The sequence below is a fragment of the Diabrotica virgifera genome, chromosome 3, assembly GCF_917563875.1.
Source record: "Diabrotica virgifera virgifera chromosome 3, PGI_DIABVI_V3a".
NCBI lineage: Eukaryota > Metazoa > Arthropoda > Insecta > Coleoptera > Chrysomelidae > Diabrotica > Diabrotica virgifera.
Window position 1 is genome coordinate 170,459,076 of NC_065445.1, and position 25,646 is coordinate 170,484,721.

General features: G+C 32.3%; 1 protein-coding gene across 3 annotated transcripts in view; it reads left to right on the forward strand.

Moving 5' to 3' along the window:
- LOC114333418 (lysosome membrane protein 2) overlaps positions 1–25,646 on the forward strand; it is a 705,292-nt gene that overhangs the window by 561,852 nt on the left and 117,794 nt on the right. For all 3 annotated transcript variants that reach the window (XM_050645639.1, XM_028283287.2, XM_028283289.1), the window contains one exon: positions 20,684–20,825. In XM_050645639.1, the coding sequence (XP_050501596.1) occupies positions 20,684–20,825 (142 nt within the window). The remainder of the gene's footprint in view (positions 1–20,683; positions 20,826–25,646) is intronic.

Below are 25,646 nucleotides of genomic sequence, written 5' to 3' on the forward strand. Positions count from 1 at the left end.
AGTATTTAAAAAAAATTCTTCTTCATTCAAGATATCAATATCGAAAACATTATTCTAAGAATGTCGTCTATGTAGAAATAAACATAAAAATGAAACTAAGATATTAATTAATTTTTCTCATATGTATGTATACAAAAAAATATTTTTATTTGGATGGAAACTTTAGAACATGAGGTTTAAAGTTAATTTTTATTCCAATTTTAACATTACTCGTGACATAGTGGAATTTTAGGAATAATGGTTTTGGTATAATATGAAGTAAATTAGAAACTCCTTTAATATTGCAAAAATCCTGGATTTTTGAGATATATTATATACTAGATAGAGCAGATCTCTCTCCTATGGCGCTACAGCCTAAACGGCTCATGGCCTCCCTCAGCATCCGCCTCCAAGCATGTGTGTCCCCGATAGGGATGGCGGTTTTTGACAAAACACCGGTTTTCAGTTATACCGGTTTTTTTGCTTGCGGTTTAACCTGGCGGTTATAACCGGCCAAAAAACCGGTTTTTCCAAAAACCGGTTTTCGGTTTGCCTAAGTTTGCCTAAGTCAAAAAATTTGCCTAGGTCAATTAGGAACAAAGTTAGCCAATTTTTTGATTTGATTGTTTATAAAAACTAAATAATCTAACTAGCGCGATTTTGAAGTTTAAGGTTTATAGTTTATGTGTTAAAGCTTGAGAAAACGTTGAACTTGATCAGAGCGGTCAGTAAAGCTTTAAAAATAAAGTCCTAACGAAATCGACTCGGGGCAGGTGTCACGGAATTATAAAATACGTGAACACAAAAAATGAAATTAATTCTTCAAACATATGCTGCGATTAATATCTGTGGAACTTGTTGATTAATTTTGATAATTATTTTTTTAATTTGTATGTACTCGTAGTCTCGTATATTATGTACAAATATCTCCACCTAACATTAAAAAATGTTAGGAGGAACCCCCTTTATCACTCAGGGTTATGAAAAATAAATAGCGACCGATTCTCAGACCTACCAAATATACATATATAATTTCATAACAGTCGGTTAAGCCGTCTCGGAGGGGCATGGCAACTAACACTATTATAGGAGAATTTTATAAATGTAAATAATATATAGATGGCTATTACAAAATAGGTTGGTGTTAATGCTCGAAGGGTGAATATTAGGAGTTGTATGTATATTTTAAGTATTCTACATCATATAAAATTAAGGTAGACAATTTTGTCCAAACAAAAAATAAAAAATAATGTCAAGGGGCAACCCCCTTATCACTTATGGGTGTGGAAAATTAATTACAACCTATTCTCAGTTCTACAGAATATACGTGTAAAATTTGATCCTAAAATGACGTTAAAAATCGGTAAAGCCGTTTTTGAGGAGTACGGTAACTAACACTGTGACAGGAGAATTTTATATATAGCGAAGTAGCTGTGAATAAAATAACAAAACTGGCTAACTTTGACCCTAATTGACCAGGACAAAATAAACTATTTTTTAAAAATTCATGTAAAAACAACAGCTTTTTAAATACCAAAGTGGATTTAGTATACAGTCAATATTAACAAAGGTATTCAAATTATTAATACGCCAAAAATGACTCTATATATAGTTTAGCTCTCCAGGCCTAGAAGGCCCATGGCTTGGTTTACTATTCCTTTCCAATCTCTCCTATTTGCTGCTTTATTTTTCCAATTTGTGATTTTCAGTTCTTCTATGTCTTTTTCAACATCTTTCTTCCATCTGGTTTTCGGTCTACCTTTCTTCTTCTTTCCTCCTATTCCTCCCGTTAGTATTTTTTTGGGAAGTCTCGTGTTTGGCATCCTTTGGATATGTCCCAACCATCTCAGTCTTTGTGATTTTACGATCCCTACTATGTTTGGTTCACCATACATCCTCTCCAATTCCACATTTGGTCTTCTTATCCACATTCCATTCCATATCTTTCCGCCAAATATTTTTCTTAGGACTTTTCTTTCCCATACTTTAAGCATGACTTGCTCGGATTTGTTCATCGTCCATGTTTCACTGGCATACAAGACTATAGGTCTTATCACTGTCTTGTATATTCTTATCTTAGCCCCTCTAGATATGTTCTTATTTCTCAATAAGTTGTTTAGAGCAAAGATACAACGATTACCAGCCATAATTCTCGCTTGGATTTCTTCTTTTATATTTGGTCTCCTAGTGAATGTCGCTCCTAGATATTGGAATCTCTCTACTTCCTCGAATTTATATATTTTTGCCTCTGTGTTTATTGTCAGGTATTGTCCTTGTGTGTATTCTCGTTTTGTCCATTCCATATATTTAGTCTTTTCTTCGTTTATGTATATCCCTTTCTTTCTTCCTATCGCCTCTAGTCTTTTTAGTATTTCTTGTAATTCTTGTTTGCTTCTGGCTATCATTACTATGTCATCAGCGAATGCCAAGCATTGGTGTTTTCGTTGGTATACAAGTCCTGTCCTGTTAATTTCGGCTTCTCTGATGACTATTTCAAGAAGGATACTAAACAACAGTGATGACAGTGGGTCTCCTTGTCGTACCCCTTCACCGACCCTAAACTTATCTGTTTCCTTTCCATTTATTTTAACCCTGTTCTCTGTTTCTCTGAGTGTAACTTTTACCATCTTTATTAATTTTTTACTAATTCCAATTTCACATAGTGCTTTGTATATTTCTTTTCGCTTAACTCTGTCAAAAGCTTGTTTAAAGTCAATGAATAGGGCCATTGTAGATTTTCCGTATTCGTAGCTTTCCGCTTGTATCTCACGCAGCAGGAAAATTTGATCCACCGTGCTGCGTCCTCTTCTGAATCCACATTGATATTCTCCTATGTCATTATCTATCTTTTGTGTTATCTTGTCTTTTATATGTACTGCAAGTATTTTATATGCAACGTTTAGTAGGGCTACTCCCCTGTAATTATGGCATAAACTTTTGTCGCCTTTTTTGTGAATTGGACACAGTGTGGCTTCAGTCCATTCTTTTGGTATGTGTTCTTGTTCCCAAATTTCTTTTATCAGCTTTTCCAAATGCTTAATTAGTACTGGTCCTCCATATTTAAACATTTCAGCTGTTATTTCATCCTTACCTGGGCTCTTGTTTTTCTTTAGTTTTTCTATTATTTCTTTTATTTCTTTTTCATTAGGCGGTCTTTCCTGCATTTCTTCTTGATCAATATTTTCATTCGGTCCTTCTTCTTCTTCTTCTGCATATTCTGTTGTGGGAATTTCATTTAGAAGCTCTTCGAAGTATTCTCTCCATCTGCTCAGTATTTCTTCGTCGCTTACTAAATTCCTTCCATTTTTGCTTTTGTAGTGTACAGGTTTTCTTTGGAACCCCTTTTTCTCATTTTTTACTCCTTGATATAAGTTCCTGACTTCTCCATTTTTATAGTTTTCTTCTATGCATTTCAATTTATCTTCGTTGTACTTTCTTTTCTTTACTCTTATGATTCTTTTAGTTCGTTTTCTTTGTTCGTTGTATTGTATCTCCATCTCTGGTGTTTTCACTTGCATCATTTTGAGTCTTAACTTATTTCTTTCATCCAGTTCTATTTTACATTCTTCATCAAACCATTCTTTGAATCCATCTTTTATATTTCTATTACTGACTTGCGCTGCTTTGGTCATACATACTTTTATTTGCGTCCATTTTTGTTCGATGTTTTCATTTTCTGCAATATTTTCCAGTTCTCTAGTGACTAGTCTTTCATATTTACTTTGTTCTTCTTCTGACAGTAGTCTAATAGGTTTAGTTACTTTGTACCTTTTTTTCTGTTGATTTCTAAGAACTGGTATAACCTGTTTAAGTTGTATTCCGACTATAAAGTGATCTGTGTCTGCATCCGGTCCTCTATATGTTCTTATGTTCTTTATACATTTTTCCATGTCTTTTTCGATGAGCACATGATCTATTTGATTTATGGTTTTTCCATCTGGTGATCTCCATGTTCCTTGATATATTCTTTTGTGTTGAAAGTACGTGCTCATAACGATCATGTTTTTTTCTTTTGCAAAATCTATTAAGAGGTGACCATTTTCATTCGTTGTTTCATGCAGACTATATTTTCCTATGGTGGGTGTGTATATTTCTTCTTTTCCTATTTTGGCATTAGCATCACCTAGTACTATTTTTATATCGTATTTGGGAATATTTTCGAATACTGTATCTATTTGACTGTAGAAGTCTTCCTTTATCTCTATGTTTTTCTCTTCAGTCGGTGCATGTATGTTTATAAATGTTATTTTTTGGTATTTTCCTCTTATTCTTAGTATGCATATTCTCTCTGAAATTGGTTTAAAGTCAACGATTAGATCTTTCAGCTTTTTGTTTACTACAAATCCTGTGCCTAACATTCTATTTTCGCCTCCGCTATTGAAAAATAAATAGTCATTTATTTCCATTGAGTTTTGGCCTAGTTGTTTCGTTTCTTGTAGTGCTACTATTTCGAATTTATATTTTTTACATTCATCTACTAGGTGTTTCAGTTTTCCTTCTTCGTATGTTCCTCTTACATTCCATGTTCCTACTAATATATGTTCTTTTATGGGCTGCTTTTCATTAATAATCTGTACATTTTGTCTATTTCGTGTACCTGTACTTTGCCATGTCATCTCCGTTATTTCAGTCTGCTTTCGTTGTATTGCTAGTTTTTTGGTTGTATATTTTTCTCTTTTATGAGTTGTTGTTGGTTGTTATTCCATGTCCATATTTCACCATTAATGATTAGCTTCTGGTATCCTATTTTTACATTTTTTCCATTATGCCTCTCTACCATAGCCTTGCTTCTAATTTCTTTCTGAATAATTCTTTCTTCTTTTGACATATCATCATTAATATAGATTCTTTCGTCCTTTTTGGTTTTTAATTTACTTTTATTTTTCATTACTTCTATTTTGTTTTTCACGCTGTTGAGTTCCACTATGACAGTATTTTCTCCTATTTTCCTTGCTCCATTTACATCTACTGAAACTTGTAGCTCTTTTTCCATAAAATTCTCCATAGCCCCTCGTAAAACTTTCTGATCATTTGTATCAATTTTTATTCCTTGTATTATTACATTTTTTCTCTTTCTTTCTCTTTCCAATTTCTCTATTTTTTCATTTGCTATACTAATTTCTTTTTCTAATTGACCTATTTGTTTTATAGCTTTTTCGTTTGTTTCTCGCAGCTTTTTTATTTCATCTTTGTAGCCGCTTTGTTGATCTTTCAGTTCTTTAATTTCATTCTTTAGTTGTGTGATTTCGTCTCCAGATCTATATTGTTCTTTTTTTATGTCTTTTATATCCATTGCTAATTCCCTCATCATTTTCATCATTTGTTCCATTCCACTTATGTTATCTTCATCTGTTTTTTGTGATGTTCTAGCTGTTATTTTTGATTTTTTGCTGGGATGTTCCTCCTCTTCCCTTCTCCTTTTCATTTCATCATCTAATTCGCTATCTGAACTCATTGTTCTTAATTCCTAGTTATTTTTCGTGCTAGAGTTATTAGTCAATGCGTCACGGGTGAAGTTTCGTGGAGAACTCTACTCACAGTTCAAATTCCCACCCGCACCCGCGCTAGCCGTTACTAATTTTCCAGCACTTTTATTCCTAGGTAAAAATCAAAATCAAAATCCGGCCCTGGTTATCTGTTTATAATAAAATTAATTATATTATAATAAAGTTTTCTACTTACAGCTGATTCTGTTTATTAATATGCTTTATTTTCCTGTAGAAATACACCATTCACAATATTGTTTTGTTTCCACCTACTGCAAAAACCTGCTTTGTTTATATTCGATATCACACAAGTTTTTATCACTTTACACAAGAATTTAATTCCTTATCGTTGGAATTACTTTTTTCCGATTTTTTCACTGTATAATTAGTTAACTAATTAGGTTGTTTATTTATGTACCTACATATATTGGTTTATAGTTACACTGCACTTTTGTATAACACAATTGTTTTATTGCTATATCTGCCCGAGAATCGAGTTAAGATACGAGCTAAACACGTGTGTTCTATTCGCTGGTCAGCGACCGAATCCAAAAATGACTCTACATTAGTAAAATATTTTTGCAATGGTAAAATTTTCTTTTTATTGATTTTTTTTAAATACGTTAAAAATATCTTCTTATTTCACGTGGTTCTCGCAGAATCGCTGTATCGTTATTATTTTCTGAGCAATAACATTGCAAAGAAAGCTCTGTGGGACAAACAAATTGAATAAAATTTAAACCAATTCAATAATCGTCTTGACATTTTTATGTATTATAAGGAGTACTTGACTCGACTTTTCGTAGAGCATCGAAGTCTTAAGTTTATTTTTGAAAAAGTTAGAGTAAATTTACAGATATAATATATAGTTAAAAATTTTAAAAAATTTAGTTTTATTTTGCAATTTAAAAGGCAACAAATGATCTGACCAAAATTCAAAAACTGCCATTTTAAACCTTTGTCCATCTACTAAAAGATGAATAGTTTAAATAATATATTTCATTACGCCATTTTTATACCTGTAGTGATTTAAAGGAAAAACTGCCATTTTTGACCCTTATTGGTTAAAAACTAAAATTCTCCTCCGAACTATGACAAGCATTTTTGTATTTATAATGTATTAGGTATATAGTACCTACCCAAAAATCCCATTTGCAACCTGGCTGGACAAGTGTCACGAACATGGTATATTTTTGCCTTATTTCCCTGGAGTTCTCTAGTATCGGTAGTAGATCCCTAGTATCGGTTCTCAGTAGGGATGGGAAAAACCTACCGGTTTAAACCTAAAGCCGGTTTTTTCGCAATAACCGGTTTTATCGGTTGTTTTTTTGTCCCGGTTATAATCGGTTTTTTCTTTTTAAAGTAAAAACCGGTTATTAGGTTTTTACGGTGAATAGGATTAGGTTAGGTATTATTTTGGATCCCAATCATAATTATTATTCTCAAGTAATTATTCCAAACAAAACCATAATTCAAATTTTATTTTATTTTATAAAATAAAGAAGCGAACTGAAAGTGCAATCTCACATCAGCCAGAAACAATTATTAAATTTTATTATAATATTTCCTTGAAAAGGTATTTGTAATCATAATATTCACATAAGAAGTGACATGGTTGAATTAGACGCAAACATCATCTATTTTTCACACTTAACTCTTGACATTGAAAGTAAGTGAATGACTTTTTCTGATTACCAAAAATAATGCTCTGACTATGAATATCGAATTACTGATTACGAATACGAATCTCCAAGAATTTCGCTACGTTTTCAAAACGATACACTCATACAGGAAGTATTAAATGAGTTAAAATGTACCTGTTCTACTAATATAAATGAATTAAAATGTACCCCTAACACAAACGTGTTAAAAGTAAGTTAAAGTATGTTCTTTCGATAGTACTAATTTTGATCATATTTATATCGAGTCGAATGGAGTATCGCAAACTAAAGTGTATTGTAAATGTAACTTTGTAACCTATTGGATTAAAAAACCGAAAACCGGTTTTTCCAAAAACCGTTTTTTTGGCCGGTTATAACCGCCAGGTTAAACCGTAAGCAAAAAAAACGGTATAACCGAAAACCGGTGTTTTGTCAAAAACCGCCATCCCTAGTTCTCAGTTCGTTTATCCACCTCTTCTTTGGTCTTCCTACTGACCGACGTCCCACCATAGTTTCACTAAGCGTTCTACTGGGTGTTCTGTCATTAGATGATTCCATTCCTATAAAGTGACCAGCCCATAACAATGTTTGTATTTTGGCATAATTTGCTATAGGGCGTTCATTTTAATATTGATAAATGTAATATGATCTTTCTTTCAAAAGTATTGATCAGGTATATTGACTTTTCTGTCATGATCCCTGTTTCTACGATATATTATTATGTTGCTACTGATATGATAATTTTATGTAGCTTAAACTTTACTTTCCTGGTTATTTTTGGATTAATATTTTTCCATCCAAATACCTGAGACAGAGAGAAGTATGCTTTTTTAGCCAGCATTATCTGTTTCCTCCTCTTCGCTGCCGTTCTCAGTTATCTGTTAACCCAGGTATGTGAGCTGTTTTACTACTTTAATATTAGTGTAATATATTGACAGATTCTGCAAGTTTCGTTATTTCCTTGCTTGTATTATAGACCAGTAAGGATCTATTTTTAGGTGGATGTGAGAGGTGGCATTCAGATTTTTGCGGATAAAGTTAGGTGATAACTTCGTTAATAATAATTGATTTATGCTCCTTCTCAAATATGCCCGGAACATTAATAAAAAAAAAAAAAAATAAAATATTTAAAAATTTCAAAAAATTTCGTTTTTTTTTTTCTACTTTTTTTGCTTATAACTTTAAAACGATTCATTTTAGAACAAAGTCATATAGGAATAAAACAAAGATAATTAAATTTTATATCAGATTCAATTGGTTAAAAATGTCTTAATTTATCACCCTTGCTGCAAAATAGAACTAAATATAAAATAAGGGGGCAAAACAAGCCTGTCTTTATTAAATGATTTTCCATCACTTAGGTTACACCTGGAACCTTCCTAATTCGCTTAGAAAATTTTTGTAATGTGCTAAAATCGTACACCCAATTTCATTAAAATTGACTTACTAGATTTTGAATAATAATTTTGCAATCTAAACTTTTTTAAAAAAATTAAAATTTTTTAAAATCTTGCACAACAAAAACTAGAACATACAAAGATTTGTCAATTTTTTTACATATAAAGAAGCACTCCACCTATCTAATGCACTTTACAGAATTGAAATCTGATTGTTTAAGCAGCCTCAGCAATGTTTTAAAGTTATAAACAATTTTTTGGCTTATAAGCAAATTAGTCCTGTGGCCAGGAGGGAGTGCTACGGGCTCCTTTATTTAGATGGACTTACCCAAGATTTTTATGTATTTTTTGATCCGTAGAACACGATTTTTTTGGGTAACAGGTGATCCGGATATCGATAAGATTGTTATAAACAAAGAACTTGAGGAATTACATAACATCGATTTTTTGCAAAATAAATATTTTTTTTTGTATTTCTTGGGTAATTCTAAGCAAAAAATGTTCTTATAAGTTTTTTCGTAGGATGCATAGTTTTCGAGATAAACGCAGTGAAACTTTAAAAAATTCGAAAAATTGCAATTTTTGAACGCGAATAACTTTTGATTAAAAAATAAAATACCAATTCTGCTGACAGTATTTGAAAGTTTAATTCAAATTATACCGGTTTTAATTATTTGCACTGCTAAAAATTAACTTTTTTATCATTAAACAAAGCTATTTTTTTATAAGCCAAAAAATTGTTTATAAGTTTAAAACATTGCTGAGGCCCCTTAAATAATCCGATTTTAATTCTGTAAAGTGTATTAGATAGGTAGAGAACCTCTTTATATGTAAAAAAATTAGACAACTTCTAAATGGTCTACTGTTTGTTCAGAAAGATTTTAAAAAATTTGAAGTTTTTTAAAAACATTTAGATTGCAAATTTATTATGCAAAATCTGTTAGGTCGATTTTAATGAAATTTGGTAAACGGTTTAAGTATGTTACAAACAATTTAATAAGTGAATTACTAAGGTTCTAAGTGCCACCAAAGTGGTTAAAAACATTGAATAACAGCAGGCTTATTTTGCCCCCTTATTTTGTATTTATTGCTATATTGCAGAAAAGGTAATACGTTAAGATATTTTTGACCAGTCGTATATCATACAAAGTTCAATTATCTGTATTTTATTTCCCTACGACTTTGTTCCAAAACGAATCGTTTTAAAGTTATAAGCAAAGAAAGCAGAAAAAAATCGACGTTTTTCGAGATTTTTAAATATTTTAATTTTTTTATTAGTGTTCCGGGCATATTTGAGAAGGAGCGTAAGTCAATTATTATTACTATAGGTGTCACCTAACTTTATCTGCAAAAATCCGAATGCCACCTTTAACATCCAAAAATAGACGTTTTTTCACAGATCCTTACTGGTCTATTAGGACTTTAGCTTGATCTAGGTTGACGGCTAGACCTATTTCTTTCTCATTTTTTGCAAGCTCCACATAAAGTTCTGTAATGTCTCTTGCGGTTCGTCCCATCAAGTTTACATGGTCTGTACATCACACCGTTGTTTCAAATTATTCTTAACACGATAATAATAAACGAAACGAATACTTTAGTGAGGCAAATAAAAAGGGAGCACTGGCAAAATTTCTCAAAACAGATCGAACACGACTTCTGTGGAATACAAAAAGAAGTATGGACAATTATCAGAGGGCAAAGAAAGGAGATGAACGAATTAATAAAAGCGAAACATATTCAGAAGGAAACATGGACATACTACTTCGGATCTCTATTTTCTAAAGGCGACGATAATGAACCACCAATACCTGAAGTTACAACAAACGAAGAAATAAACATCGAGTAGGAAGAGGTAAAGGAAGCATTAAGAAAATTAAAAAATAGAAAATCTCTAGGACAGGACAGAATATCTAACAAACTAAGACAAGATCTAACTAAACAACTATTAAAACTAATATAAAAAATAATAGAACAAAACAGAATACCACAAGAATGGAGATCAAGCATCTTAATACCTCTTTCCAAAAAAGGAGACCGGAGAATTACAGAGGAATTAACTTATTAAACACAACATTAAAATTAGCAACCAAAGTGCAAACAAACAAATTGAATGCAATTATAACATTAGCAGAAGAACAATAAGGTTTTAGGTCGGGAAGGTCATGCACTGAGGCTATATTTATAATGAGGGAAGTTCAAGAGGAATCGTTGGAATACAACAAACTGGCATATTTATGTTTCGTGGACCTTAAGAAAGCATTTGACAGGGCCACATTAAAGGACGTTATCCATTTGTTATACTCGACAGCGGTGCCTCTAGAAATAATTAAAACGAATCGAAAACATCTACCAGAACAACACAATAAAAGTAAAAGTGGACGATGAATTAACTGACCCAATTAAAGCCGGCAATGTGATAAGACAGCAATGGACGAAATAATAAAAAAATAAGAACTAAAAAAGGATACGATGGGAGAAAACAACTTAAAATAATCTGCTATGCGAACGATGCAATACTAATCTCTCAAAGTGAAGATGATTTACAACGTATGCTGCACCAATTCAACATAATCGCCAGAAAATTTAACATGTTCATTTCCTCACAAAAGACAAAATGCATGGCTATAACAGCAGATCCAATAAGATGTAAATTGGAGCTGGAAGGTCAGATAATAAAACGAGTGATGGAGTTTAAATACCTAGGCATCACACTATCTAGCTACGGAAGGCTCGAAACAGAAGTGGAAGATCAACCGAATAGAGCAAACAGAGCCGAAGGTTGCCTGAATGGAAAAATATGGAGAAATAAAAATATCGGAAAGAAATGAAAGGCAGAATTTACAAAACAGTCATCAGACCAATAATGACATACTAGGCAGAAACACGACCCTATACAGAGAGGACAAAAAGATTGCTCGAAACAGCGAAGATGAAAACCGTTCAAAAAATCGATGATAAGACTCTATGGGATAGAGCTAGAAGTACAGATATACGAGGGAGATGCAAGGTGTATAACATTAATAACTGAGTAAGAAACAGAAGAATAGAATGGAATGACCACATAAGCCGAATGACAACAAATAGGGTAGTCAGGATAGCGAGAGACGGTTCCCCAATAGGAAGACAATCAGTGGGAAGACCACGAAAACGATGGAACGACAACTTACTAGAGCCACATTGAAAAAACAGACAGAGTCATGTCTATACAAAAAGAAGAAGAAGAAGAATAATACTGGTTACAATTACATTTTTAAATATTTTTCTTATGGACGAGGAAAAAGTTAGGAAAACAATTGTAACATGTTTATGGGAATAATGTAACGAGATATGTCAGGGCGTAGTAGTAATTGCTGTTTAAACTAAGGTTTTTTCTTCTTAAAAATAATTCAAATATCCTGAATATTTTTTCAACAATTTGTTTTATTTCGCTGTTTAGTATGACAAACACATTAAATAATTTAATACTGCAGAAACACCAACTAGGTGTTTGGTTCATATATAACTGATAATTTGTGTGCGCCCAAACCCACCATGTACCTATTTTCGACGGAAACCAAATTCATTAGAAAGCGCACACCTCTCGTAATGAATCGTCTAAAAAAATCCCCAACGGCGTTATATAAGTGGCGAAAATTTCGTCAATACCATCCTAAATCGAACGACTCAACCTACATTAACAATATATACATATAATAGAGAAGTGTGTTAAACACGACGAAGTTATATAATAAGACGGAAGAACATGTACCGTTTCTGCCACTGACATCGTTTTGGTTTATTGATTTATGCGATATTTAGAAAATATTTTTGCTGGTGTGATTTTAGAACAAAATCTGAAGTAATGACCATAATTAGAACATACAGGGTGTAAATTTGAAATGGTACCACCCTCTAAAATTTGAGGCGCTCAGAGCAACAGTGGCCTAACCCCAAAAACGAAGTTTTGAGATAAATTTAATCTTTGCATTCTTATTTCCACTATGCTTATTAGTCCTATCGCCAGTGGGGGTACAACGGCCTCCTTAATTCAGATGGACTTATCCAAGTTTTTTTATGTATTTTGACCCGTAGAACACGAGTTTTTTGGGCAACAGTCGATCCGGATGTCGATAAGATTGTTATAAACAAAGAACTTGAGGAATCACCTAACAGCGATTTTTCGCAAAACAAAAATTTTTTTTGGATTTTTTGGGTCATTCTAAGCAAAAAATGTTTTTACAAGTTGTTATGTAGGATGCATAGTTTTCGACATAAACGCGGTTGAACTTTCAAAAAATCGAAAAATTGCAATTTTTGAACCCGAATAACTTTTGATTAAAAAATAAAATAGCAATTCTGCTTACCGCATTTGAAAGTTTAAGTCAAATTCTATCGGTTTTGATTACTTTCATTGCTACAAATTAATTGTTTTATTGTTAACCAAAGCTATAAACACATATACACGAGCTGGACACCCTCAAAAAAGCGCTTAGTTTTCGCGATACATACCACGGAGGGCCGAAGGGCTAAGTTTATTCATACTTTATATTTTCGAGGGTGCTGAAAACGAAAATGAAGTTTATTTTGAATTTTATGTGTGGGAACATTGTCAAAATCGCAATTTTAACCTAAAAATAAAAAAAAAATGAAATCACGTTTTTTGCGTTTACCTCGCTACAACTCTGTTCCGTTTTAATGTTTTTTTTGAAATTTTTACAGTATATAGCTCCAATATTTCTGAAGACAACGGTACCTGTTTCAAGCTTTTATTCTTATCCTGATAAAGGTTATTAATTTTTCAAAGGAAAAGGTGCGGATTTGTGCATTGCAAAGTTTAATTGCAAAAGTTGTGTGACCAAGTTTAAAATTTAGCTTTTTAATTACGTTTATGTTAAAACAAAGCGTACAAAGAAGTTTTCTGGAAAGTTTTAGATCAAAATGTTTTATAGAAAAAAAAAGGTGCAACTTTTAATGTCGACATTAGAAATGACCAATATAACGCTTATTTTTCGAGGTACTGACCATGGGTGGAGAATGGCTAATTTTGGTCTTAAATTATGTTTTTGACCGTGACGAAAATAAAATTTATTTTAAAGGACATCGCACACATCTTATGGAAAATATAATGTCACTCAAATTCAATAAAATTTATACCAATAGATTCGTTTTAAATTAACGAGACTCTCTATTTTCAAAAATAAGAGCAGAAATTGATATAAATAAATCTGAAATCAAATGGGTAGGTACATAAGTTAGAGAAAGAAAAAATATTTTAAAATACCCAGATTTTCGGTACTCCATAAATCAGCGGATTAGTTTCACTAATCCGCTTAGGCCCAGCGGGATTTAAGCTGTTATGAATAGCACTCAGAGCAATAATGATTGTAACTAACATTTTATGGACTCCAAAAATGTGATTTCGATAAATTTTAATTGAAATTTGCGCCGTAATTAATCATAATTAAGAGTTGGCGCAATGATAAGAATTGATCGTTATATTAAAACGAATCTAATCGTATAAATTTTGTTGAATTTGAGTGACATTATATTTTCCATAAGATGTGTGCGATGTCCTTTTAGGTGGGGGAATATTGTCAAAATTATAATTGCACCCTAAAAATTAAAAAAAAAATAAATCACGTTTTTTTGCGTTTAGCTCGCTACAATTCTGGTCCATTTTAATATTTTTTTTTCTAAAGTTTGTACACTATATAGCACTCACTTTTTTTGAAGACAATGGTTTCTGCTTTAAGATTTTAGTGTTTCTAGTAAAAGTTATGAATCTTTTAAAGTACAAGGTGCAGATTCGTGAATTGCAAAGTTTAATCGCAAAATTTGACTAACAAAATTTGAAATATAGATTTTAAATCAAATTCAAAAATAAAACATAAGTACAAAAAAGTTTTCTGGAAAGTTTTGGATCAAAATGTTTTATAGAAAACAAATGGTGCAACGTTTAATATTAAGTTATAAATCCCCAAAATAACGCTTTTTCGAGATACTGATCATGGGTGATGAATGGCTAATTTTGGACTTACTTTATGTTTTTGATGGTGCCGAAAACGAAAATCAAGTTTATTTTGAATTTTAGGTGGGAGAAAATTGTCAAAATCGCAATTTTGCCCTAAAAATAAAAAAAAGTTACACCACGTTTTTCTTAAAATTAAAAGTTGCACCATATTTTTTCTATAACACATCTAGACCTAAAACTCCCCATAAAACTTCTTTGAACTCTATGGTTTAACATAAACGTAATCAAATAGATAAATTTGAAATTTTGTCACTTAATTTTTGCGATTTAACTCTGCAATTCACGAATCTGCACCTTTAATTTTTTTAAATTCATAACTTTTACAAAAAAAAAAAAATACTGAAAGACAACAGTTACTTTCATAGTCTTCACAAGGGTAAGAAATATATGCCGTAAAAATTTTAGAAAAAAAATATTAAAATGGAACAGAGTTGTAGCGAGATAAACGTAAAAATTCGTGACTTCAGTTTTTCATTCAAAATAAACCTCTTTTTCATTGTCAGCACCATCGAAAACATAAAATAAGACCAAAATTAGCCATTCACCTCCCATGGTCAGTATGTCGAAAAATAAGCGCTTTTTTAAGGACGTATAACGTCTATATTAAAAGTGGCGCAATTTTTGTTCTATTTAACATTTGTAACTAAAACTTTCCAGAAAACTTCTTTGTAATCTATGTTTTAACATAAACGTAATTAATAAGATAAATTTTAAATTTTGCCTCTTAACTTTTGCGATTAAACTTTGTAATTCAAGAATCTGTACCTTGCACTTTAAAAAATTCATCTTTTACTAGAATTAGACTAAAATCTTAAAGCAGATACCGTTGTCTTCAAAAAGTGAGCAACATATAGTGTACAAACCTTAGATAAAAATATTAAAATCTACCAGAGTTGTAGCGAGTTAAACGCAAAAAACGTGATTTCACTTTTTTTTATTTCTATGGTAAAATTGCGATTATTCCCCCACCTAAAATTTAAAATAGATTCTATTTTCGTTTTCAGTGCCATCAAAAACATAATCTAAGACCAAAATTAGCCATTCACCACACATGGTCAGTATCTCGAAAAATAACCGTTATATCGGGGATTTCTAATGTCGATAATAAAAGTTGCACTATTTTTTTTTTCTATAAAACATTTTGATCAAAAATTTTCCAGAGAACTTCTTTGTACTCTTTACTTTAACATAAACGTGATTAAAAGGCTAAATTTTAAATTTCGTCACTCAACTTTTGCGATTAAACTTTACAATGCACAAATCCGTACCTTTCCCTTTGAAAAATTCATAACCTTTATTAGACTAAGAATTAAAGCTTAAAACAAGTACAGTTGTCTTCAGAAATGTTAGAGCTATGTACTGTGAAAATTTCAGAAATATTAAAATTATGTGAAAAAATATTAAAATTAAACATAGTTGTAGCGAGGTAAACGCAAAAAAACGTGATTTTTTTTTATTTTTAGGTTAAAATTGCGATTTTGACAATGTTCCCCCACATAAAATTCAAAATAAACCTCATTTTCGTTTTCAGCACCCTCTAAAATATAAAGTATGAATAAAATTAGCCCTTCAGCTCTCCGTGGTCAGTACCTGGTCATTTTAGGGGTATCTCCCACTCGCCTAATAGTGATTGAATGATGTTTTCAATGCATTTCTGATTTGAAATCCAACGAGTAGGCGCGCATACAGACAATTTCTACGTAGATTACGTACATTAAAACGCATGCATTGGGCACGGGAAACACTATGTGTTTATGGCTTTGTTTAACAAATAAAAACTTAATTTTGACAATGAAAATAATCAAAACGGATAGAATTTGACTTGATCTTTCAAATGAAATAAGCAGAATTGCTATTTTATTTTTTAATCAAAAGTTATTCGGGTTCAAAAATTGCACTTTTTCGATTTTTTCCAAGTTCAACCGCGTTTATCTCGAAAACTATGCATCCTACGAAAAAACTTGTAAAACCATTTTTTGCTGAGAATTACCAAAAAAAATTACAAAATAAAAATGTTTTGTTTTGCGAAAAATCGCTTTTATATAATTCCTCAAGTTATTTGTTTATAACAATCTTATCGACATCCGGATCAACTGTTACCCGAAAAATTCGTGTTCTACGGGTCAAAATACATAAAAAAACTTGGGTAAGTCCTTCTGACTAATTAAGGACGCCGTTGTACCCCCCTGGCGACAGGACTATATGGGATGGCGCTACAAATTATGTAGCGCCATTTAACCAAATATAGAGGTAGGTTGTGTAGACTCTTATTAATCTTAAGATTTAATGTTGCTGCTTTTATTGATATGTTAATATAAAAATGATCAATTCGTGGCTCAGGCCACTGTTGCTCTGAGCGCCTAATTTGTTCCCTATACAAAATCTAAAAATATACAAAAACACGTAAAAATTTTTGTAAGGACAACATTTTTTTTGTAGACCTGTTTTCAGCTAAATTACATCAAACCTCTAGCGGGGGCAGACACAAACCCTAAAATCTTTAATGAAAAGGGAGGTTGAGTGATACCTTCAAAAATATCACGTACATTACATTTTTTTCAGTACTTTTAAAAAAATCTTGGACTCAATACTTCAAAAATATTTTGGAGTTCTGAACTAGCTACCAACTGTCGTTACGGTTTTACTTGACTTTTCCAAAAATACTCAAAATACTCCAATACCCAAAAAAAAAATCAGTTTGCGGTTCAATACTCCAAAAAACATTTTATAGTATGTCAATTTGAAAAGGTACGGCCCTCTATAATTTGTTTCTTATAGAAAATCTAAAAATATGCAAAAGCACGTCAAATTTATTTATTATGGGGACATTTTGTAGACCAGTTTTCAACTAAATTACATCAACCCTATAGCGGGGGCGGACACAACAACCAAAATCTTTAATGGAAAGGGGGTTGAGTGATAACCTCATTTTAAAGGTAGTTCAACAACTTTTTCAAGAGAATATTTTTGAAAAAAAGTATTTTGAAAAAATTATTGAAAAGAAATATAATGTAGGTACTAGTAATTTTACCCGTCTCCATGCGACAGGGGATACAATCAATGCCCCATACAGTCACTGAACTCATTGTTTTTTACTTCCTTCTATTTTATCGTACCTTCCACCAATTTTTTCTGACTTCCTCTATTTTCTTCTAACCCCCCCTATTTTTTTCTGAGTTCTTCCTATTTTTCTCGCACCCTCTAATTTGTTTTGACATCCTTTAATTTTTTGTGACTACCTCAGATTTTTTATGACTCCCTCAAATTTTTTTCTGACACCCTCTAATGTTTACTAACTTCCTCTAATTTATTTATTTTATACATATATAGATTTTAAAAATGAAAGACAATAAATAACGGCACGTGCCACTTGGGACAGACGTGACTACTTCTTACAGCGCTTTATATACCAATGAAATTTTATGTCTGCTTATCACTAAAGTATCGTCGTGCTATCATGCTATATTCAACAAAATCAGCTTCGTATCTCCTTTCATTCAATATGGCAAATCAGTTTGGCTGATTTTGTCTGCAGACATAGGTTTGAGGATTCACTTTTGTGGGACTGGATATATCGCACCCTTAGTAATATCGAGGCACAATTCAAAAAATTTGATTTTTGTAAAATAGCTTTTAAAGATTTTGGATTCCTATATTTCAGCTTTTTTTTTTAAATAATATGCTTATTATTTAAGTTATAAATGTGAAATTTGGCATATTTGTTATTTCATAATTGCACAATAAAGAGCAATGCCAAAAAAATAATATAAATAAATTCCATTAATTACAAGTAATGAAAAAAAATACTTTAAAGTTAGTCCCATATAAAACAAAAAAAAAACATAACAGAAATAAGGAACTGTTTAAGTTTGATCTCTTATATTATTAATATCCCTGTCACTGTTTATGCAACATAGCGATCTATTATGAATTAGACCCAATTATTTATTACATTTTGCATAATATAACGGCTCAACTAAAAATTGTTCTATATAATACAAAATGTTAAAACACCAGGATTTTCGTCATAAAAAGACACGTTACTGATTGCTACCTTGTAGATGCTTGTAGTAGTAAAAACGAGTGGTGGGCGGGGAGAGTGAGAAAAAGAGGCACAAATATAGTTACCTAACCATTAATGTTCTTTTTCTCTGTCTGTCAGCGCTAACCGGTAGATAATTTCATTATGTGCCCTTATCATTAAAAATCACAACTAACAAAAATTTTAAGTTCATCCCTTATATTACTGAGGGTGCGCATGACATTTCTTAAACATTAAATCACATTCATGGTAAATCGTTAGTATACGAGTATAGGTATATCAAACTGTCCAATGTTGTCGTAGGTATATGGCAACTATTTCGAAATAGCCGATTTTATCACTTTGTTTGGTCTACTAATATGTTAAATATAATATAGAATGTATTCATTATTTATATTTTCATTATTATCTTACATTTACATATAATATGTTTAATTTATTTATTTTAATTAGTATTATATTGTAAAAATAAAACTACTGGTATGTGACGAATAAAAGGAAATTACCTATTTTATTTTAGTCTATTTTATTCATCAGCATTTTATGTTTATTCATTATCGTTATTATCTTGGATAGCTATAGAAGTACATGATTATTCGTTTTAAAAATTGCAAGCTATGTTAAATATGAAGTAAATGTGTAAGAAATACACTGGTTACTTATTTAATTTTAATTTGATTTTACTTTTTAATCCTTTATAAGATTAAAAATATTCAAACTTAGAAAGTTGGGGATTTTAAAAATAAAAAAAGTTTTCACTGGTAGCGATACGAACTTATTCGCAGTCAATGTAGAAAAATAATTAGACGCGAAGATAGCGGCAGTTTTTAGTGACGTTAATCTAAAGGAGTTTATCATAACTGTATATGAAAATAACATTGTTGGTTTTAGTATTTTCTTCACAATTTCATTAATTTTCTCACATTTTAAATCTTCCTTGGATTTCTAAAAATGTTTCAAAATCGAAGTGATCTAAATCGGTTCAGTTATTCTGAAACTGTTATAAAAATAATATAAAACAATAAAATAACGTTTACGGAACGTCATTTAATGTTTACATATCGACAAATTTCCTGGACAAACAGCGTGACTTGTCGCTTAGGCTTTTATAAGATTAGATGTGGTATGTCTGAAAAGTTAATTGAACGCCCTTTAAAATAAAGTATCGCTCAACCCCATTTTCCATTAAGGCTACGGCTCCACGGGCGGGAAATTGACGCTAACAGTAGCAGTAAAATGAACTTAAGGTTCCGCGGAACGGAATAGGGATAGCCGAACTGTACCGATTACAGGACCTGTGCGTAGTCGGTTCAGTTCGGCTATTCCCATTCCGTTCCGCGGAACCTTAAGTTCATTTTACTGCTACTGCTAGCGTCAATTTCCCGCCCGTGGAGCCGTAGCCTAAAGAGTTTCGGGTTATGTCCTCACCCGCTAGAGGTTTGATGTAATTTAGTTGAAAACTGGTCTACAAAATGTCCCCCTTACAAATAAATTTGACGTGTTTTCGTGACGAGGGTGGTACCTTTTCAAATTGGCACACTGTATATTAGAACCCGTGTATAATTGAATTGTCTTTCAATTCCTTAAAAATTTGTATTTTTTGGGCTTGTTGAGTTTTTTATCCAATAAGTTTATTTTACTATTTTACCTGATTAGTATCACCGCGTACTAATTACACTAAGCGTCAAAATTATCGCATCACCTTAAAAATGGGACATTTTTAATGTCTCATATTTCCTAAACCTTTTGTCCAATTTAAGTGATTTTTTTTAATATAGTATAGCTTTAGTCTTCAGCAATATCGATGTAATAATATTGTTGCTAAACAGATAAGTGTCATTATATACCGGGTGTAACAATGGTAGTGTGTTTTTTCCTCAAAGTTTGGAACACCCGGTGGAATATTCTAGCGTATATAAAATATTGAAATTTAAGCTCAACTGTAGCCTTAGGCCATCTAAACATTTTGACAATATGAAATATGGGTTATGTGTCTCATGTATTTTGCTTCGCAATTATTATTTTGTGATTACGACTTTTACTTAAAATTTTATTCTCTCAAATAAAATTGTTAAGCTTCTTTAAAATAACCACTATATTTTTTGCAGAGAAAGATGGGAGAGAAAAAATATTTCAATACACGACAACGGAACCCTTACATTTAATCTACAGAAAATTTACCATTTCGACCCAGAAGCATCTAAAGGTAGTCCAGATGACCTAGTTGTTGTACCAAATATTCCTATGTTGGTAAGTTGAAGACTATTTATAGAAAAACTCTATTCTATAAAAAATAAAATTTGAATTAGAAATTATAATGTCGCGAGTATATTTATATTAATGTAGAAGTGAGAACAGTATTCTTAAAGACATAAATCCACGCCAAGTGAGAACCCTATCGAAAAGTTTCATCTCTGAAGTATTTAAATACTCAAACTTAATCTGAAACCTAGAGTTCGATTTTAGATTTAACGGATGTGGGGCCTTAATGCTCTACAATCTAATACAAAAATTGAGACGTTCGAAATGAAAGCCTATAGAGTAGGCTTCCTCATAATTCATAATATGAGCTATTATAAATAATTATATAATATTAAGTATAAAAAACATAAAGGCGGAGACAGATATCCGCGCCGCGAACTCCGCGCCGTGTGAGCGCCGCGCGTTCGTGGCGCGGTTATTGTTGGTTAAAATTTTTCATTTTGACGATCCAGAGGAAACTTACGAACGTTTAGTAATTGTAGATAATCATGTCTCTGTCCTGTACTTCTACTACATCTTATTTTGGTATCGTTCTGAAACTATTTTCTTGTGGCATCTTATGCAATTTACTATTGTATGTCGAATAAGCCACAGTTTGGGAACATTTCGGGAACTACCTTTTTCGCTTCCCGGCAACACAATTATAATGGTAGGGGAGCCCAAGCGGGGATTTTTGCAGTTACTCGAGCGCGTCAGATTATCATATGGGGAGAAACGTGGTACCCTGCAGATGTACCTCCACCATATATTGGCTCTTAACGCAGGGGAGTTCGTTCAGGGGGGCCCGAAAAAAAAATCTATCCTTAAAAATACTCGAAATTGTCAAATTAAGATAAGTTAAATACATGCAAAAGAGTCTATATTTCAAAAATATGACGATTTGAGCGGGGCGTACGGAAATGGGTGAGTCAAAAAGTTTCACAAAAAAAAGTGAATATTTCGCGAAATGAACGACAGATTGAAAAGCTAAAAACTACGTGTTCAATATTTTTCAAAAATCTATCGAAAAATACCAAACTTGTCCCCCCACGGAGAGGGGGGGGGGTAAATTTAAAATTTTAAATACAAATCCCGCGATCTTTCGCAAAATAAACATCATATCGAAAAACTGCAAAATACACTTTATCAATATTTTTGAAAAATCTATCGAATGTTTAAAAACACGACCCCCCACGGAGGTGAGGTGGGGGGTTACATAAAATCTTAAATGGTAGCCTCCGTTTCCTATTGCAGATTTTGATTGTTTTTATAAAAATAAACAACTTTTATTCGAAACATTTTTTTGAATTATGGATAGATGGCGCTATAATCGGAAAAAAGATTGTTGGAAATGGAAAACTAAATTAAAAAATGGGAAGTCCCCACTAAAATGGAAAATTTTACTTAACTTTTTTTGGTTTTAGGACCTAATAATCACAACCCAATAGGTCCCCAAAGCGCTATAGTGACTGCACATTTAGCATACTTTGCTCCCCTACCATAATATATCTGCTTGTTCCTACAAACAGAAACAAAATTAGAGAACTATAGGTACTTCCAAGTCATGCGTTACCTTTTTCGTTTTTCGGTGACACAATTGTAATGTATCTGCTTGTTTCAACTGCGTAGCTTCATTAGAAACGAACTTAGAAAACTATTGGCTCTTCCAAGTTGTGCGTTACCTTTTTCGTTTTCCGGTGACCCAATTATAATATATCTGCTTGTTCCAACTCCGTTGCTTCACCAGAAGCGAAGTTAGGAAACTATAGGCTCTTCCAAGTTGTGTGTTACCTTTTTCGTTTTCCGGTGACCCAATTATAATATATCTGCTTGTTCCAACTCCGTTGCTTCACTAGAAGCGAACTTAGAAAACTATTGGCTCTTCCAAGCAGTGTGTTATCTTTTTCGTTTTCAGGTGACCCAATTATAATATATCTGCTTGTTCCAACTCCGTTGCTTCACCAGAAGCGAAGTTAGGAAACTATAGACTCTTCCAAGTTGTGCGTTACCTTTTTCGTTTTCCGGTGACCCAACTATAATATATCTGCTTGTTCCAACTCCGTTGCTTCAACAGAAGCGAAGTTAGGAAACTATAGGCTCTTCCAAGTTGTGCCTTACCTTTTTCGCTTTCCGGTGACACAATTATAATATATCCGCTTGTTTCAACTGCGTTGCTTCACCAGACACGAAGTTAGAAAACTATAGGTTCTCCAAGTCGTGCGTTACCTATTTCGCTTTCCGGTGACACATAATATATATCTGCTTATGAATGTTTTTTTGATATTGATAACTATTTCCGAAGTGAAAGTCGAAAGGTCAAGTAAACTTGATTTCAAACTCGAATTGTGGCTTATGCCCCAATAAAATAGTAAATCTTATTTTTAATACATGAGGAGCTTTTTTGCAAAACTGCATAAATCCACTTTTCAAAAATTTTCAGGAGACGTAAAAACGTGCTGCAGCTGTTGTATTAAAACTTTCGAAATTTCTGAGAACGTAATCAATTGAGGTTAGATTTAGAGAAATAAAACGTTAATTAACATTATTGTTATTGATTCGCATTAACAAAATATAGCCATGTGTCTGTTGGAGATATCGCGTTTTGTAAAAAAAGATAAGCACAGCGTGACCTTTTTCGTTTTCCGGTGACCCAACTATAATATATCTGCTTGTTCCAACTCCGTTGCTTCAACAGAAGCGAAGTTAGGAAACTATAGGCTCTTCCAAGTTGTGCCTTACCTTTTTCGCTTTCCGGTGACACAATTATAATATATCCGCTTGTTTCAACTGCGTTGCTTCACCAGACACGAAGTTAAAAAACTATAGGTTCTCCAAGTCGTGTGTTACCTATTTCGCTTTCCGGTGACACATAATATATATCTGCTTATGAATGTTTTTTTGATATTGATAACTATTTCCGAAGTGAAAGTCGAAAGGTCAAGTAAACTTGATTTCAAACTCGAATTGTGGCTTATGCCCCAATAAAATAGTAAATCTTATTTTTAATACATGAGGAGCTTTTTTGCAAAACTGCATAAATCCACTTTTCAAAAATTTTCAGGAGACGTAAAAACGTGCTGCAGCTGTTGTATTAAAACTTTCGAAATTTCTGAGAACGTAATCAATTGAGGTTAGATTTAGAGAAATAAAGCGTTAATTAACATTATTGTTATTGATTCGCATTAACAAAATATAGCCATGTGTCTGTTGGAGATATCGCGTTTTGTAAAAAAAGATAGGCACAGCGTGGCATAGCGTGGCTACGCTACACACTGTCAGTGCGAGCCGTGAATAGTTTTAGAACTAACGAATATTATATTTTGTTTCACGAATCAACGTCTAATTCTAGAGGATACTTTTAAAACCAAACAAAAATAGTAGAGGGATAGTTTTGCAGACCGGAGGATTTATGCAAATTTGTAACACAAAAACTAATTTTAATGGTTAGCTAAAGAAGGAGATGTTAAGTTTTGTATAGAAAAAACAGTGGACATGGGGTAAAGGTTTTTGAGCGGATTAATTAAGTTTTGTGGAAGAAACGTGATTACTAGGCTCATTTTAAATGGAAAATATTAACTTTTAACACATGAGACTTATACACAAGATCTAAGGCAGACCAAACTCTCGAAATTCAACAAAACATGTATTTTAGCCGGAAATGTATTTATGCAGTTTTGTAAAAAAGGTCCTCACATGTTATTTTTAGTACAACAATGAACTAACATTTTTTAAAAAGGTCCGCATGTACATTTTTTTATTTCAGCTTCTATTTCCGTTCAGATCGGATTTAAGTTGTTTCTTTAAATTAAATGGTTCTTTATTGAGGATCCCACAATAATGATTTTCCACGGTAAACATCAATAAGTTAGATATTTCCTTCCGACAGTTCCGACCATTCCATTACTAACAAATATTCAACTCATGCGCGCCAAAACCAACAAACCACTCGCAAACCGGTCCAAATACGTATTGTGAAGCATCAAAGCGTTTGTTGAAAAATCGACAGAATTTGGATCGTAGTGCGCCGTGTGCGTGCCGTTTGTGCGTCACTTGAAAACACGTACTAATCTGACGAATACGCTGCGCGCGAGCGGCTTGCATACCGAGCAGAGCGCATATGTATATCCGCCTTAAAACCAATGAAGATATTCTTAGCATATACAGTATGGTGCAAATGAAAGCAATAAATTCGTTATTTCGTAAGTCGGCGACCTTAAGGAAAAATCCTGAAACCGGTCGATTTTTATTTTTAAATTATGATTTTCTGACATATTAGATATCATACTATTTTTAATTTTTAAAAATGAGAATAGGGGTCGTGTGCTAGCTCATTTGAGAGGATATTCAATTCTCTATTCACTTATATAAACATTAACATGGTTATTTTATACACGGTGTCCAAAAACTTGTCCAAAAATTTTTTGTTTAACTTAATTGACACAAAAAGAAGAATATTTTTAATTTATTTAATTTAAAATACATGTTACTGCTGTTAAAAAATGTTTATTGGAGAAATAAACATTGCTTGTCGCTTCAATACTTAAGCTGCCACCCACCTGCCTTAACAGTTTGAAAATTGAATTTAAGCAAAAAGCAATGCTCATTTGTTAAATAAACATGTCTTTTTTTGTTTTCTGACAGCAGTAATAGTTATTCAGGTACCAAGGGTATTTATAAGGATAATAACGCTTGAGGTCAATGGTGTATATATACAGAGGGCCTTTGGCCCGAGGGATATACGTTGGCCGAAAGCGTTATTATCTATAATACCCGTGGTGCCTTCAACGTTTAATGTCCGACTAAATTCTTCTTTATATGCAAAAAATTTGA